The following is a 13,632-nucleotide window of genomic DNA, read 5'->3' on the forward strand; positions in this document are numbered from 1 at the left end:
TCTTAGCCAGGAATGGGCTTAGGTCTCCCTGATACGGACCGAGCGAGGTGGCGCAGTGGTTAGCACACTGGACTCGCATTCGGGAGGACGACGGTTCAATCCCGTCTCCGGCCATCCTGATTTAGGTTTTCCGTGATTTCCCTAAATCGTTTCAGGCAAATGCCGGGATGGTTCCTTTGAAAGGGCACGGCCGATTTCCTTCCCTATCCTTCCCTAACCCGAGCTTGCGCTCCGTCTCTAATGACCTCGTTGTCGACGGGACGTTAAACACTAACCACCACCACCATCTCCCTGATACACTGATACAGGTTACAGTGGGTGACAATGACGTGAAGTCATTAGGGACAACGCTGCTCGATTTCATTATTTAGAGTTAAGAGTTTTCGAGAATACGTGAAAGTTTTGCCAAATGTTGGTGGAGGTTATTTTTCAATTCTCGGACTAGACTTTCTTGATAAACTTCATGCCAAAATCGATCTTTTGCGGTATACAGTTAAACTCAATGGAACTTTGTTTCCGCTGCGAACAATAACTGCAAGCGAGACAATGTTGCAAGTGTTTTCTACTGAACTGTGAGCACATACAGGGTGTAAATTTTAAGTTGACAAACCAGAATACCTCGAAAAATAAGCTTCACACAAAAAAAGTGTAGAATTCAAAGTTGATTATTTTCGAGGGGGACATATGGTGGCGCTAAAATTAGCCCGCCACCCCGGCCTATTGGGGGTGAGGCGGGAGGTAGCTTTAAAATTTCGAATGGGAACCCCCATTTTTTATTGCAGAATCAGATTCTACATAAAAAAACTACTTACATTTTGTCTTAAACATTTGTTTTGATTCTTGATAATTGGCGCTGTAATTCAAGAAAATCCATGTCCTCACCACCGAATGGTACTAAGAAGTATAGGTTCTGTTGCAATTACATATACTTGAAAGCCGAAAACTTCACTGACACGTATCCTACCCCAATATTACAGAGACATTGGACAAGCTGCGTCAATGTGGATACCTGTCTAAGAAACAGGTACCACCAACTGAAAGTAGTTCCAGAAGCTAGAACTAAAACTGCCTTCACAACACTATAGGGTCATTACCAGTATCGTACACTCATGCCCAAAAATTAAGGATAATGCTGATACATGGTGAAACAATGTTCTTGTGGGCGGTTCGCGGGTTTAAATCACCTCGGTGTATGACCATGCAGTGCATTTGACCCGCGGTCGTCGCACGGTGGCGCTGGCAGCAGTCCACATACGCAGAGGTGTGTTGGTGCATGTCAGAGTACGGTGCAGCGAGTAAGTGTGCAGACGTTTTCAGACGTGCTGATGGTGACTGTGTGTTGAAATTGGCTCAAAGAACACATATTGATGACGTTATGAGGGGTAGAATACTAGAGCGACTGGAGGCTGGTCAAACACAGCAGGTCGTAGCACAGGCCCTCCGTGTGCCACAAAGTGTGATCTCAAGATTATGGAAACGATTCCAGCAGACAGAAAACTTGTCCAGGCACTACAGTACGGGGCGCCCACAGTGTACAACACCTCAAGAAGACCGATATCTCACCATCAGCGCGCGCAGACGGCCACGGAGTACTGCAGGTAGCCTTGCTCGGGACCTTACCGCAGCCACTGAAACAGTTGTCTCCAGACATAGTCTACAGACTACTGAACAGACATGGTTTATTCGCCCGGAGACCTGCAATGTGCATTCCACTGACCTTTGGTCACAGGAGAGCCCGTAAAGCCTGGTGTCAAGAACACAGTACATGGTCACTGGAACAGTGGTCCCAGGTTATGTCTACGGACGAGTCCAGGTATAGTCTGAACAGTGATTCTCGCCGGGTTTTCATCTGGCGTGAACCAAGAAGCAGATACCAACCCCTTAATGTCCTTGAAAGGGACCTCTATGGAGGTCGTGGTTTGATGCTGTGGGGTGGGATTATTATTGGTGCACGTACACCCCTGCATGTCTTTGACAGAGGAACTGTAGCAGGTTAGGTGTATCGGGACGACATTTTGCACCAGCACGTCCGTCTTTTCAGGGGTGCAGTGGGTCCCACTTTCCTCCTGATGGATGATAACACACGGCCCCACCGAGCTGCCATCGTGGAAGAGTAACTTGAAACAGAAGATATCAGGCGAATGGAGTGGCCTGCCTGTTCTCCAGCCCTAAATCCCATCGAGCACGTCTGGGATGCTCTCGATCGACGTATCGCTGCACGTCTTCGAACCCCTAGGACACTTCAGGAGCTCCAACAGGCACTGGTGCAAGATGGGAGGCTATACCCCAGCAGCTGCTCGACGACCTGATCCAGAGTATGCCAACCCGTTGTGTGGCCTGTGTACGTGTGCATGGTGATCATATCCCATATTGATTTGTGGGTACATGCACGGGAAACAATGGCGTTTTGTAGTACACGTATTTCGGGATGGTTTTCTTAACTTATCACCAATACCGCGGACCTACATATCGTCACCACATTCTGCAGTTATCCTTAATTTATGAACATGAGTGTAGAATGACAATTGGATTTAAAAATGCGCTAGCTACATTTCAGAGACTGTTGGGTGGCGTTCTTCATGTACTGAAACCTAAAAAATGTGTGTTGTACTAAGACGACATTGTGTTTTCGAGAGACATGGAAGAACACGTCATGCATTTGAAAGAAATATTTAACACACTATGGACAGCACTTCTGACACCCAGTGCAGATAAATTCCACTTTGCACAAACTAAATACTTCGGCAATGAAATTAGTAACCCTGATTAGTTTTGGCAGCCTGTAACTTCGCAACACCACGAACTACTAAACAACATCAGTCATTCTTTGGCCTATACCATTATTAGAAGAAATTCATTATAGATTTCGCAAGAATTGCCGAGCTATTGAACCAGTTGTTGCAAAAAGATGTAAAATTTTTGTGGACAACAGATTGCCAAACATATCTGAGATGTTGAAAAAAAGAAAACAAATGTACTGACGTTAGATCCAGTATTAGTAATGCCAAATCACGAAAAAGAATTCACCCTTTCTTGTGATAATTAGTAATTGTGTGCTACGGTGCATTCTCAGTTAGCATTTATACGGAAAAGAATGTCCTGTGGCTCATGGTTCTACACAACTCAACCAGGTAGAATGAAATTATTACACAACAGAAAAACGGATTCCAGTAGTGATTTATGGAATTGCATGGTTTCACTGTTTGTGTATGACTAAAAGTTCAATGGAATAACAGATTACACATCACTAAAATTATTGTTAGGATTAAAGGATCCTGCTAGTTGATTAATGAGATGGGCACTCAAACTGAATGAACTCGTGGTTATTGATAATTTTTACTTATGGACCTCTGACAGCAACTGAATAAAACACAATTTTAGTGCCATATGCGTTTCGCCTTTATTTTCTGCAAGGCATCATCAGTGGCCTGGAATATGTACATGTGTTTGCTATTTAATTTACATTTTGGTCACTGTACCTATAGGTTATAAACAGTTCTGGTGGTTGGTATTTCCTATTAAGTAGTAATTTTTTGAACTGTACTTACAGGTATTCTTGCTTTTTAACATCTATGTAATCACCCAGCAACGGACTTCCCAGATATTGAAACACCCTCCTTACTTCTTCCCAGATACCATTATTGATGTAGTAGAGAAGAATGTTACACAGCAGAAATGTATTATGGACAGACTGAGTAGTAGATGTCCCTTCACTTGCATTACCCAGAGACTTGGTTTTTGAATGTGACCTCAATCCTGACATCCCTGTGCCATGCCTCCAAAGATTATTTAGTAAGGTATGTTGATATGCCAGTCAATTTAATTCTACATTCTACGTGATGTTTGTACATAATGTAATAAAGGAGTGCCATTGATGCATGTTACGTATGTTGCGTGTACTCTCATTCTAATATATGCGCTAAAAATCTATGTCATTATAGTGACAGTGTTAACATGGCACTTGGTAAAATAATCTGCCATGATTATATAGCAGCCTATGTCTCTCTGGTTTGACCCATGTTTCATGTTCCCATATTTGGCTGTCTACATGTTGCTCTTTGGGTCAACCTATTGTCTACAACAAATCATACCATTTATTCATTTATTTCCTTTCTATGGTAACTAAAGAGCCAGACGTACTATGATAGAATGAGTCCCTATATATTTATAAACTTAGTGCCCAAGAAACAGAAGATATTTATGATGAAAACCTTGTCTAAAAACAATCCAAATCACCATTTTTATCAACTGGTTTGGGTTATATAACCATCCTCTGACCAATATATCTCAAGTGTGGAATAGTGTTGACATCTTTGAAGAATTAATATGTTTTACTAGATACTAGTTAATTGTGCAGTGTAGTTCCATTTCACTAAGTCTCCATGAGATGTGTAACTTAGTTGTGACTAAAGTAGGCATCCATTTCCTTGACTGAACTGAATGTACTCAGTATTCTGAATTTCAAGGTGCACACCAGTTTTTGTGTTGTTACTTATATTTAAGCATAGAGTATGCAAATAATGTGTGCAACAATTCTACTGTAAATGATAACATGTGAACCTCATGTAGCCTGTGGGGCAGTAAAGTGCCACTGTTTTTGTGCAGATGGCTCGTGCGATATTTTACTTAATAGCAGATCTGACCAGAGGTTGGAAACTGTCCATGATGATGATGATGATGATGATGATGATGATGATCAATAAATGAACAGTTACATGTACCTTATCAGATACCATCGAGGACTTGGCTCCTGGTGAAGGTTCTCCCTGTACTAAACTATGGTAGATAAAGTGCAACAATTCTCAAATATGTATTAGTTATGTATTACCACCTCCGAGCACTCATTCCAAACAAATAGAGTTCAATTTCTGACTTGGTGAAAGAGCAAGTCACTGATATTCATCCTCAAGTGGTGTTCCAAGAAACATTTTATTTGCTTCAAAGAGCAAATTTTTATGTAACGTGGTGTTTATCATGTACGTAATACTAACTCGTCTTCTGAAACTGAATTTTACTTTGGTTTGTTAACCAAACATTTATTTTTTTCAGGCTCTTTGACAGACTTCAAAGGAACTAATTGTAATAATAATAATTGTTAGTTTCCAGAATGAATATTTCACAGTACATTGACGTGTGTGCTAATTTGAAACTTCCAGCCAGCTTAAAGCTGTGCACTTGAGTGGGACCAGAACTTTGACCCTTTTCTTTTACAGTACACAACTTGGGACACTTGATCACCCTATCAGTTCATCCATTAATCCTTCCCATACTTTACAGAATGTCTTCTGCATACCATGATGAACTATCATTCTTGGAAGAAATATTATCCCAGAGAAATGGCTTAACCAGAGTCTATGTGGATTGTTCCCAAAATAAATCTTTCATTCTTTAGTGGGGTGTGCAGTACTTTGAAACTTTTTAGCAGATTAAAAAGTTGTTTTCTGGTCCCAAATTCAAGCCCAAAACTCTGCCTTTCACAATCCATACTTACCTTACGTATAAGAATTTTATTTGAAATCATTTTGATTTAAACATCTAGCTCATGATATCTGGTTGTATAATTTCTTTTTAATTATCGTGTATAGCCGTATATATTCAGAGGGTATTTATATCATATCTGTTGTTGGACTTTTTGATTTTCAAGTCAAAGCTGTGTATAATGTCATCATGGTTTTGAATCTACATTGAACTGTGCATGTCACCTAGCTAAGGGTCAATAGAAGGCCACATCATTTCACCTCCAAAGGAACCATTTCCAGTAAAGTAACAATATTGTTACATTCTATCCTGGATTTTTCCATCGTTTCATTTCCAGTAACGCATTGTGTCCAAACCAACTGTAGAGATTGATGAAACCTCAACATTATTATCTGTATGTGTTAACTGATTATTTGTTCTTTTCACTCATGTATGAGGCCTATAGATAAAATGTGCACCAGTTTAAGGCAGATTTCTTTTTCCTTCTGAACTGTGAAAATTTTTTGTAGTTTTTTAAAATACTAGCTAATATACATGAAATTAGACTTCCCATGGGGGAAGACTTTCTTCTGCTGACGCAATTGTTTAGTTGAAAATAGTTTTGTTCCATTCTGTAAAGAATTTTATCAGTTTTTCTATGGTAATGTTCAGGATTTCAGCATCCTGTCAGCACTTCTAATTTGTGTGTCGTTGAGTGGAACTTAAGGGGACCACACCCTGCCTATCTAACCCATGTTAATTTAGGCAAGTATGACCCATTTCTGAAGAAGAAGAAGAAGAAGAAGAAGAAGAAATAAAAAAAACTATTTGGTGCAGGACCTTAATATTTTTACTGTATATTAAGTGATGCTAATAGAGTGAACTGTACTAAAATCTACTTTATCCATTTTATAGTTTTTAAGAAATACTTTTTTAAATTTATTAACAAAAAATATTAAGTTTTTCTGCAGAAAATATTTTTTGTGGACTTCCTAAGGGGGGAATATTGATGAATGGAGTACCAGAGGTGGATTTTTATGTTATGCACAGTCTCTGAAAATTTCATTGATTTTTCTATGATAGTTTCTGATATAATGGGGCATATATACTGAAAATATTAATTTGTGGGAAACTGACTTTAAAGGAAAAAACTTTTGAAATTTGTTACGTAGAGTTAATTAAAACTGTCCTGCTGCATATGATGGCTCTTCTTTGGTCTCTAGCAGGTCTTCCAGCTTTTTTTTCCACCTTCCTGTATGTTTGTCTTGCTTTTTTGGACATATTAGATGCAGGCCTGTCTGCATCAGCTATCCTCATTTTATCGCAACGTTGCAGCCCTGTTATCATATTTTCACCAGGATTAATTCCCAGCTTTTTCAGTACCAACACTTTCCAATATTACCACAATTGAATATAGTAACAGCATCATGAACTCCTAGTTTCATTGTATGCATGCCTACAACTACAGTTTTAGGAAGGTGGTTCCAAATTATGCTGTTGAAACATTCATTTGGGTTCTGTGTCTGCCCATGCATACATTTCCTTAGAAAGTCAGGATCAGACAAGTCTCTGAAAATAGGTTTAATTGCTGTAATAATAGCAGCAGGAAGAGAATGCTGGTGAGAATAAGATTCTCCAGTTGCCTGAGCCCTATTGTATTTGCATCACCAATTTTCTCCTGATGAACACAATCTATGACAGGGCTTATCATCAGTAGAGGAATTCCGGAAGAATAAGGTCCAAACATCTCTCTTCATTGACTCCATATTTTCTTTATTTCTCCTAATTGCCTGCCCATAGTATACCTGCAATTTTTCTAATTCAGTTTTAGTTCATCGACAGTGTCCGGTCAACAATTTTCCATCTTCTAATTTTATTCCTCTCGTATCAATAGTTAGTTTTCTCAGCCTTGTTCCCAAACATTTTTGAACATGAGCTACACATTCTATTTTGCTAATAATGGCATCTCCCTATGGCTTATTAGAGTTCATCACATTGTTGTATGCCTTACTGTCACCATTGCCCAAACATTTGGTGTACCTCTTGTTTCTACGGAGCGATGAAATATATATTGTACTCCATGAAATTCCATACCACCACTTGTTCCTCTAAAATTGGCCACACAGTTGTGTTCTTTATGTTCATTGGCTTTACAACATTTGCAATATTTAGACATTATCTCCACATCTACCACTTTACTGGTGTCTACAATCATGGCAGTCACTTCTCCATTCAGAGAAGTATGTCCTCTTTTCTGCCAACTTCCATCAAGTGCAACTGCAATATCCAAACATCCATCATTTTATTCCACTGCTTCCCTAGCAGCCAGTTTCATGCTTTTCTCACTGACCTCACATACGGCTTTCTCTAATATTGCAGTCAGTTTTTCAAATGTATTTAGTGGTTGATGTAAGTTCATCACTGAACAAAATGTTCCCCCTGCAGCCATGCCTTTGCAAATGGGTCATAAGCCATAAACTAATGTAGTATTGATTTCATAAGGGCCACTTGCATCTGGCTTTGCAGAACTCAAATGAAATCATAGCCGAGCATGTAGTGCAAATTAAATCAAAAGCAATTGGTAGGCCTTTTCTCCCACTGGCACACTCACAAATTTTCACACTCTGTGACTCACCACATCGTCTACATTGTACAAATTTAGAAATTACATCTAATGATATTCTGGAATTTATAATAATGTTACTGCACCCCTTATCACTTACAGTAAATTCGTTGTAAATCTCTTAAAATGGTGAGAGCTTCTTTGATGATGCACTTGTTCAAAAATTACAATTAGAAACATCGTTGCCAGGCGACATAACCTCTTGTACAGAAAGCTTTGTAAATTTGTTTCCTCTAATTTGTCATTTCTTGAAAAATGCCTTTATGTTTCATCATCTTTAATAAGCACAGAAAAACACACGTAAACAAGCACTGCAAACTTAAGTATAACAACTACTTGCAACCACACTTGAACAAAGATAGCTGTGAGTTTGAAAGAGTGTTGTTTACAAACAGCAGAAACAAAAGAATACCGACCATTGCATTCCAAGGATAGCCAACACTCTGTAGTAAAAAAAAATCCCTAATGTGCAATGTAGGGGATATAAAGATCTAAAATATATGCAGAAAAGTGGGTGACAGAAAAGTAGGCATGGCACGTAAACACAGGTGGTAGGAAAATGCTCTTTAAATGCTCAGAAGAAGAAGAAGAAGAAGAAAAAAAAATATTCAGCAAAATCTTTACAAAGTACTTAAATAAAATGTTAATCTATCGAAATACGATGAAAACTGAAAATTTATTTTTTTCTACCTGAACCATGGTGTGGTCCCCTTAAGTATACATGCCCATACATCCAAAGATAACAGCTTAGCAGGTGAAGGAATGTATGATTTTTTTTAATGTTAAAAGAGCTTTTTTATTTTGTTCAGTTTTTTGCCACAGAGAAAATTGCACACTTATGATGTAAAGTCTTTAAAAATTAAAATAAATAAAATTGTCTAGTATCACCACAATGCCTACTTCCAAGGCATTTGTCAATGGAACAAGAGTAAACGTTCTATTCTGTTTGCAATAGACAAAAGCAAACCACTTCTACACAGCACTGTTATTTTATGACAGACACTGTGACAAATGCAAATACACAGAACTTTTGTCCTATGGGGAAGCACTGTAAGCAATGTTGACAAATTAAGAATTATAGAAAGTATGGCTTCATGGCCAGTATTTGTGTTTCAGCTGATATTTGTTTTATAAGCATAAGCCATGGTCCAAGGCATAATGCTCTGCCTCCGTCTTCAGCTCTGGGGACAGCATCATAGGTTAAAACTCAGAAAGCACGTACAGCTTCAAATAAACTTAGCAGTGCAAATCAATCATACATAACATTGTAACAGTTGCTTCATTACATCAGACCACAGCTCAATATCATGGAATTGTGCTAATTAACAGGGTTATTATTAAACTTTAGTACTTAAGCCTGTGTAGATGGAAAGCTATTTACTGTTTGGGTACTTTATAGGAATTATATTCAGACTGTTTACTGTGGGATTTGTGTTGTTAATAATGTTAGTGTCATGCCAGCAGGTGCTTGTGCTGGTATGGTGCCATGGGTTCAAAGTGAAACATCAAAGTGCATTACAGTTGCAGGCACTCAACCTGGGTCTGAACAATGTGAGCAAAGCTTTACTCGTGAAGATGTTTTATCAAAACAGCAGCAATGATGGTGCTACTCTTTGCGAGTATTAATGCATTAAAAGAATGTGGTGAAGTGGTCCACCTCTTGCAGTGCAGCCAAAGAACATGTTTCAGAAATTTAGGAATTTCTTCTGACCAAGGCTGACAGCAATTGTGTCACATATTGTTTAAGTTGCTGTTGCCATGGCTGAGAATGCTGGACACTGTGTGTGGTCTTCAAGCAGTGCACAAGCTGTGTCATGAAAGGAGAACATTCCATGGTACACTATTCAAAAAGTGCTGGTAACAATTGCAAAATTGTATCTATACAAACTGTCATGGTTGCAGGTGGTCATCATACTGAGCAACATTTGAAGCATGGAACATAAAAACAGATGTTACCCCTCTAATTTGGAAATTAAAATGTGTTTCTTTCAATGTTTACTTCATTATTTCTCTTCTGCATGTCCTTAAAAATATTTGCACAATGTTTGATTGTCCTATGACATGTATTGCATGGCAGACAATACGTGGGAAATAAGATGGCATAATCATCATTGGCCTTTTGTGACCTCACACTCTAGTGGTTTCTTGTAAGTCGAAGTTACCAACTGACCATTTCAAATTTTACAAAGCAACATCCAGATAACCTGATTTACAGTCAGTCCTTTTTTTCCCCTATCCTCCTACATTATGTCCTTCAGTCATCATCCTATTATGTGAAAAATAATGTTTCTCGACAGATACAGTGAAGCCTGCATCACACAAATATGCTCGCATAAATAGTTGTATCTATTCTGATAATTAGTGATATTATTTTCTCTTGAGCTTTCCCCAGTTATTATTTAGTAACATAAGGCTATTGAAAAGAGGTCTGCAGACTATTACAGAAGTGATTGTTCTGAAAGATGTATGTTGATGTAGTAACTATAAATTGACCTTATTCTGTAGATGAAATTTGTTTGGTGTAATTCTTTGCACAATGATGGCAAATATAGAAAAATTTCCTAAAACCAATGTAAAAATTATAGTCTTGAAATTAAATCCTGTAAAACATTTAAATATTTAAAACTGTTCCAACTAAATTGTGATTTCGTTTGCTGTATTTTGTCTTGGTGAAGTGAGAACTTCTATTCAGAGATTTGGATATTCAAACAAGAATCATTTATTTATTTCATCATCACATTAAAATTTTATTAACACTGAATGTCATGGTTAATTAAATTACATAATTTATCTTTCACAGCAGTTTGGATTAAATAGTACATATATTAATGTGACACTTTGGTAGTAAATAATCTGTCACACCTTAGGAGAAAATTATACTCCAAGTGGTGTTGGACAGTGGCATGCAGATGGCAATTGTTGTCAACAAAAGTTGTAAACAAGACTCATTTTCTATCTCCAAATACTGTTGGCAGTCACTTCCATAAACTGCTATCACTAAAATTGTGAGAAAGTGGAGATGATAACCTATGTTCAGTAGTATTTGTGCTCAATAGTCATATTTCTTCATTTGAACACAAGTGTTGTTAATTTTATACTACTGGTCATTTTTATTTTAAGTTTTATTGAATCACCAATGAAGAATGGAAATAATGTTTGCTACACAGGGAATAAGGAGTGTTTTGAACCTTAATGACAATCCTGAAAAGTGATTAAAATTCTGTGGCAATATAATGCTCAAAATAGACATTTGCTGTAAACCAATGTCACAGTTGTCCACATGCATCCACAATTCTGCCCTAAAGCTTGTATTACAATGGTGAAATTATGATAGTCACATCTCGTAATTGCAAAACTAAAATTTCACCAGGAACATGTCATATGAAAATATTCATTCCACTCACCCATTCATGAATGAAATTAATAAATAAGAGTAGTATATTTAGGTACAGTCTTCATGTGAAAACATTATAATAACTGTTTGTCACATTGTTATAGCATCACAAGTAACTAGTTTTATGTCTGCAGCTGTTGGTTAATTGGCACAGACTAACATTCTGTTGCAATGAACAGACTTAAGCTATAATATAAGCAGCAGCTATGATAAACAGCTAGAATTACTACTACATTCACTTGCATGAAGTAGAGGCATGTTCAGTTGGTCCTGTCATCACACACTTTAATTACTTATGAGTTACACTTTGGAATATATACACGTCCATCTCACGTCAGGAAGACACTTCTCAGTTTACAGTACATTAAAACTGCAGAATTACAGTCCTGTTATAAATACTTAACTATCTAACACAATATTTAAACTGAAGATGCATTTCATACACTTACTTCAAAACCTGGCATAACATAACTAGTAATAAAATTTGTGTTTTTCTAGGTGTTATTTTCTACAGAAATATACTGAAAGGGATATTCAAAATGTGTAAGCTCTTCATGGAAGAAAGCTATGTAGGTTGATGAATTGAGTCTTTAGGACCAGCATCAGTTCCCACAAGAGAGCACCTCAACTACACAGGCACTTGCCTGCAGTTTTCATCACCTGCAAACTCAAAGCTCAATAGTATGGCCCATCTCGATGGCTGGTAGCTTCTTGGGAGCAGCTGCTGTTTTCGAATCCAGTTCCAGCTCTAACGTAAGACTCTCAACTTCTGCCTCGAGTGACTTCGTGCGACGGAACATCTGCACGTAGTTGAGCTGGAGTTGGCGCTGGTAACGCAGTACTTTCTCCTTTTCCTGGAAAAAGACAGTTGAAGCTAGAGAGAGAGAGAGAGAGAGAGAGAGAGAGAGAGAGAGAGAGAGAGAGAGAGAGAGAGAGAGAGAGCTCTTTCTGATGTCATTTTCAGCACAATGTCTCAATGACCGATCTATTGGTATTCATTAAGTTGTGCCTGAGATGATATTAGATGTGATTTCTGCCTGGACTTTTGTATCTGCAGCTGCATATTAGAATTAGTTTTTCACAATGTGTCCAGAGTCAAGATCATGATCATGCACAACACTACCACCACATGTACTACTTCGATGGAAGTGTACCACATCAGCCATTGAGATATTCTCCAGAAGAATAGATTCTTAGATAAAAGTTGCTTTGTGGTACACCCTCTTGAAAGGTTGAACGATGTAGTTATCCGAATGGGTCAGAAATCAGAAGTTTTGATTTGCATGTACAGACAGACAAATGATTTCATAAAAATTGGATGATTCATTAAAGACAAAGTGCTTAACAAACCGAACAAGTCAATAATGTGTTTGTCCGTCTCTGGTCCTTCTTAGAGCAGTTATTTGGCTGGACACTGATGCAGTTGTTGGATGTCCTCCTGAGGGATATCATGGAGAGCCCTGCCCATAACACTCCAGATCTTTTCAATTGTGGAGAGACCTGGCACACCATAAAGGGCAATGAAAAGGGGCATAGAATGTTATCGATGTACCACAGTGTTGTGAAGATGACAGCCAAAGAGACCCTGCTATGAAGTGAAATGACACCCCAGTCTGCAACTTCTAATTGTTGTGTCGTACAACGAGTGACGGTCCAGCTGGTAACATGCCACTTTCCTGGGTGTCTCAAGACACATCTTTGCTGGGCCCTGTGGCTCATCACTGAAGACAATTCTACACCAATCAATGAGATTCCTGGCTGAAGATGGGTCTGCAGATGCCCTGGACAGCAGTAGGCTACCAACCTGATTGTAGCCCACCCTACAACCCAACAACCAGGAGTGACTGACTGGGGTGCCATTTCCATTTCATTTCATTTCAAAGCAGAACCCTTTTGGTCATCATCTGTGGCACCCTTACATCACAGCAATACTTCAACAGTATTTTATGTCCTGTTTTGTTGCCCTTCATTGCAAGCCATGCTGGTCTTCAATTTCAGCAAGGTAATGTGTGCCCACATACAGTGAGGGTTCCTACTGCTTGTCTTTGTATTTGGCAAATGCTGTCTTGGCCAGCAAGGTCACCAGGTCTCTCTCTAATTGAGATTGTTTGGAGTATTATGGGCAGAGCCCTCCAACCAGCTCAGGATGTAAATGATC

At 38.5% G+C, this 13,632-nt stretch overlaps 1 protein-coding gene across 1 annotated transcript in view; it reads right to left on the reverse strand.

Annotated features, from left to right (window-relative positions):
- Positions 1-10,802: 10,802 nt before the first annotated feature.
- LOC124545366 (leucine zipper putative tumor suppressor 2) overlaps positions 10,803-13,632 on the reverse strand; it is a 421,767-nt gene continuing 418,937 nt past the window's right edge. Inside the window, exon 8 of the mRNA XM_047124312.1 lies at positions 10,803-12,328. Within this exon, the coding sequence (XP_046980268.1) occupies positions 12,143-12,328 (186 nt within the window). The 3' untranslated portion in view covers positions 10,803-12,142. The remainder of the gene's footprint in view (positions 12,329-13,632) is intronic.

This window comes from Schistocerca americana, chromosome 1 (genome assembly GCF_021461395.2).
Source record: "Schistocerca americana isolate TAMUIC-IGC-003095 chromosome 1, iqSchAmer2.1, whole genome shotgun sequence".
Lineage (NCBI taxonomy): Eukaryota > Metazoa > Arthropoda > Insecta > Orthoptera > Acrididae > Schistocerca > Schistocerca americana.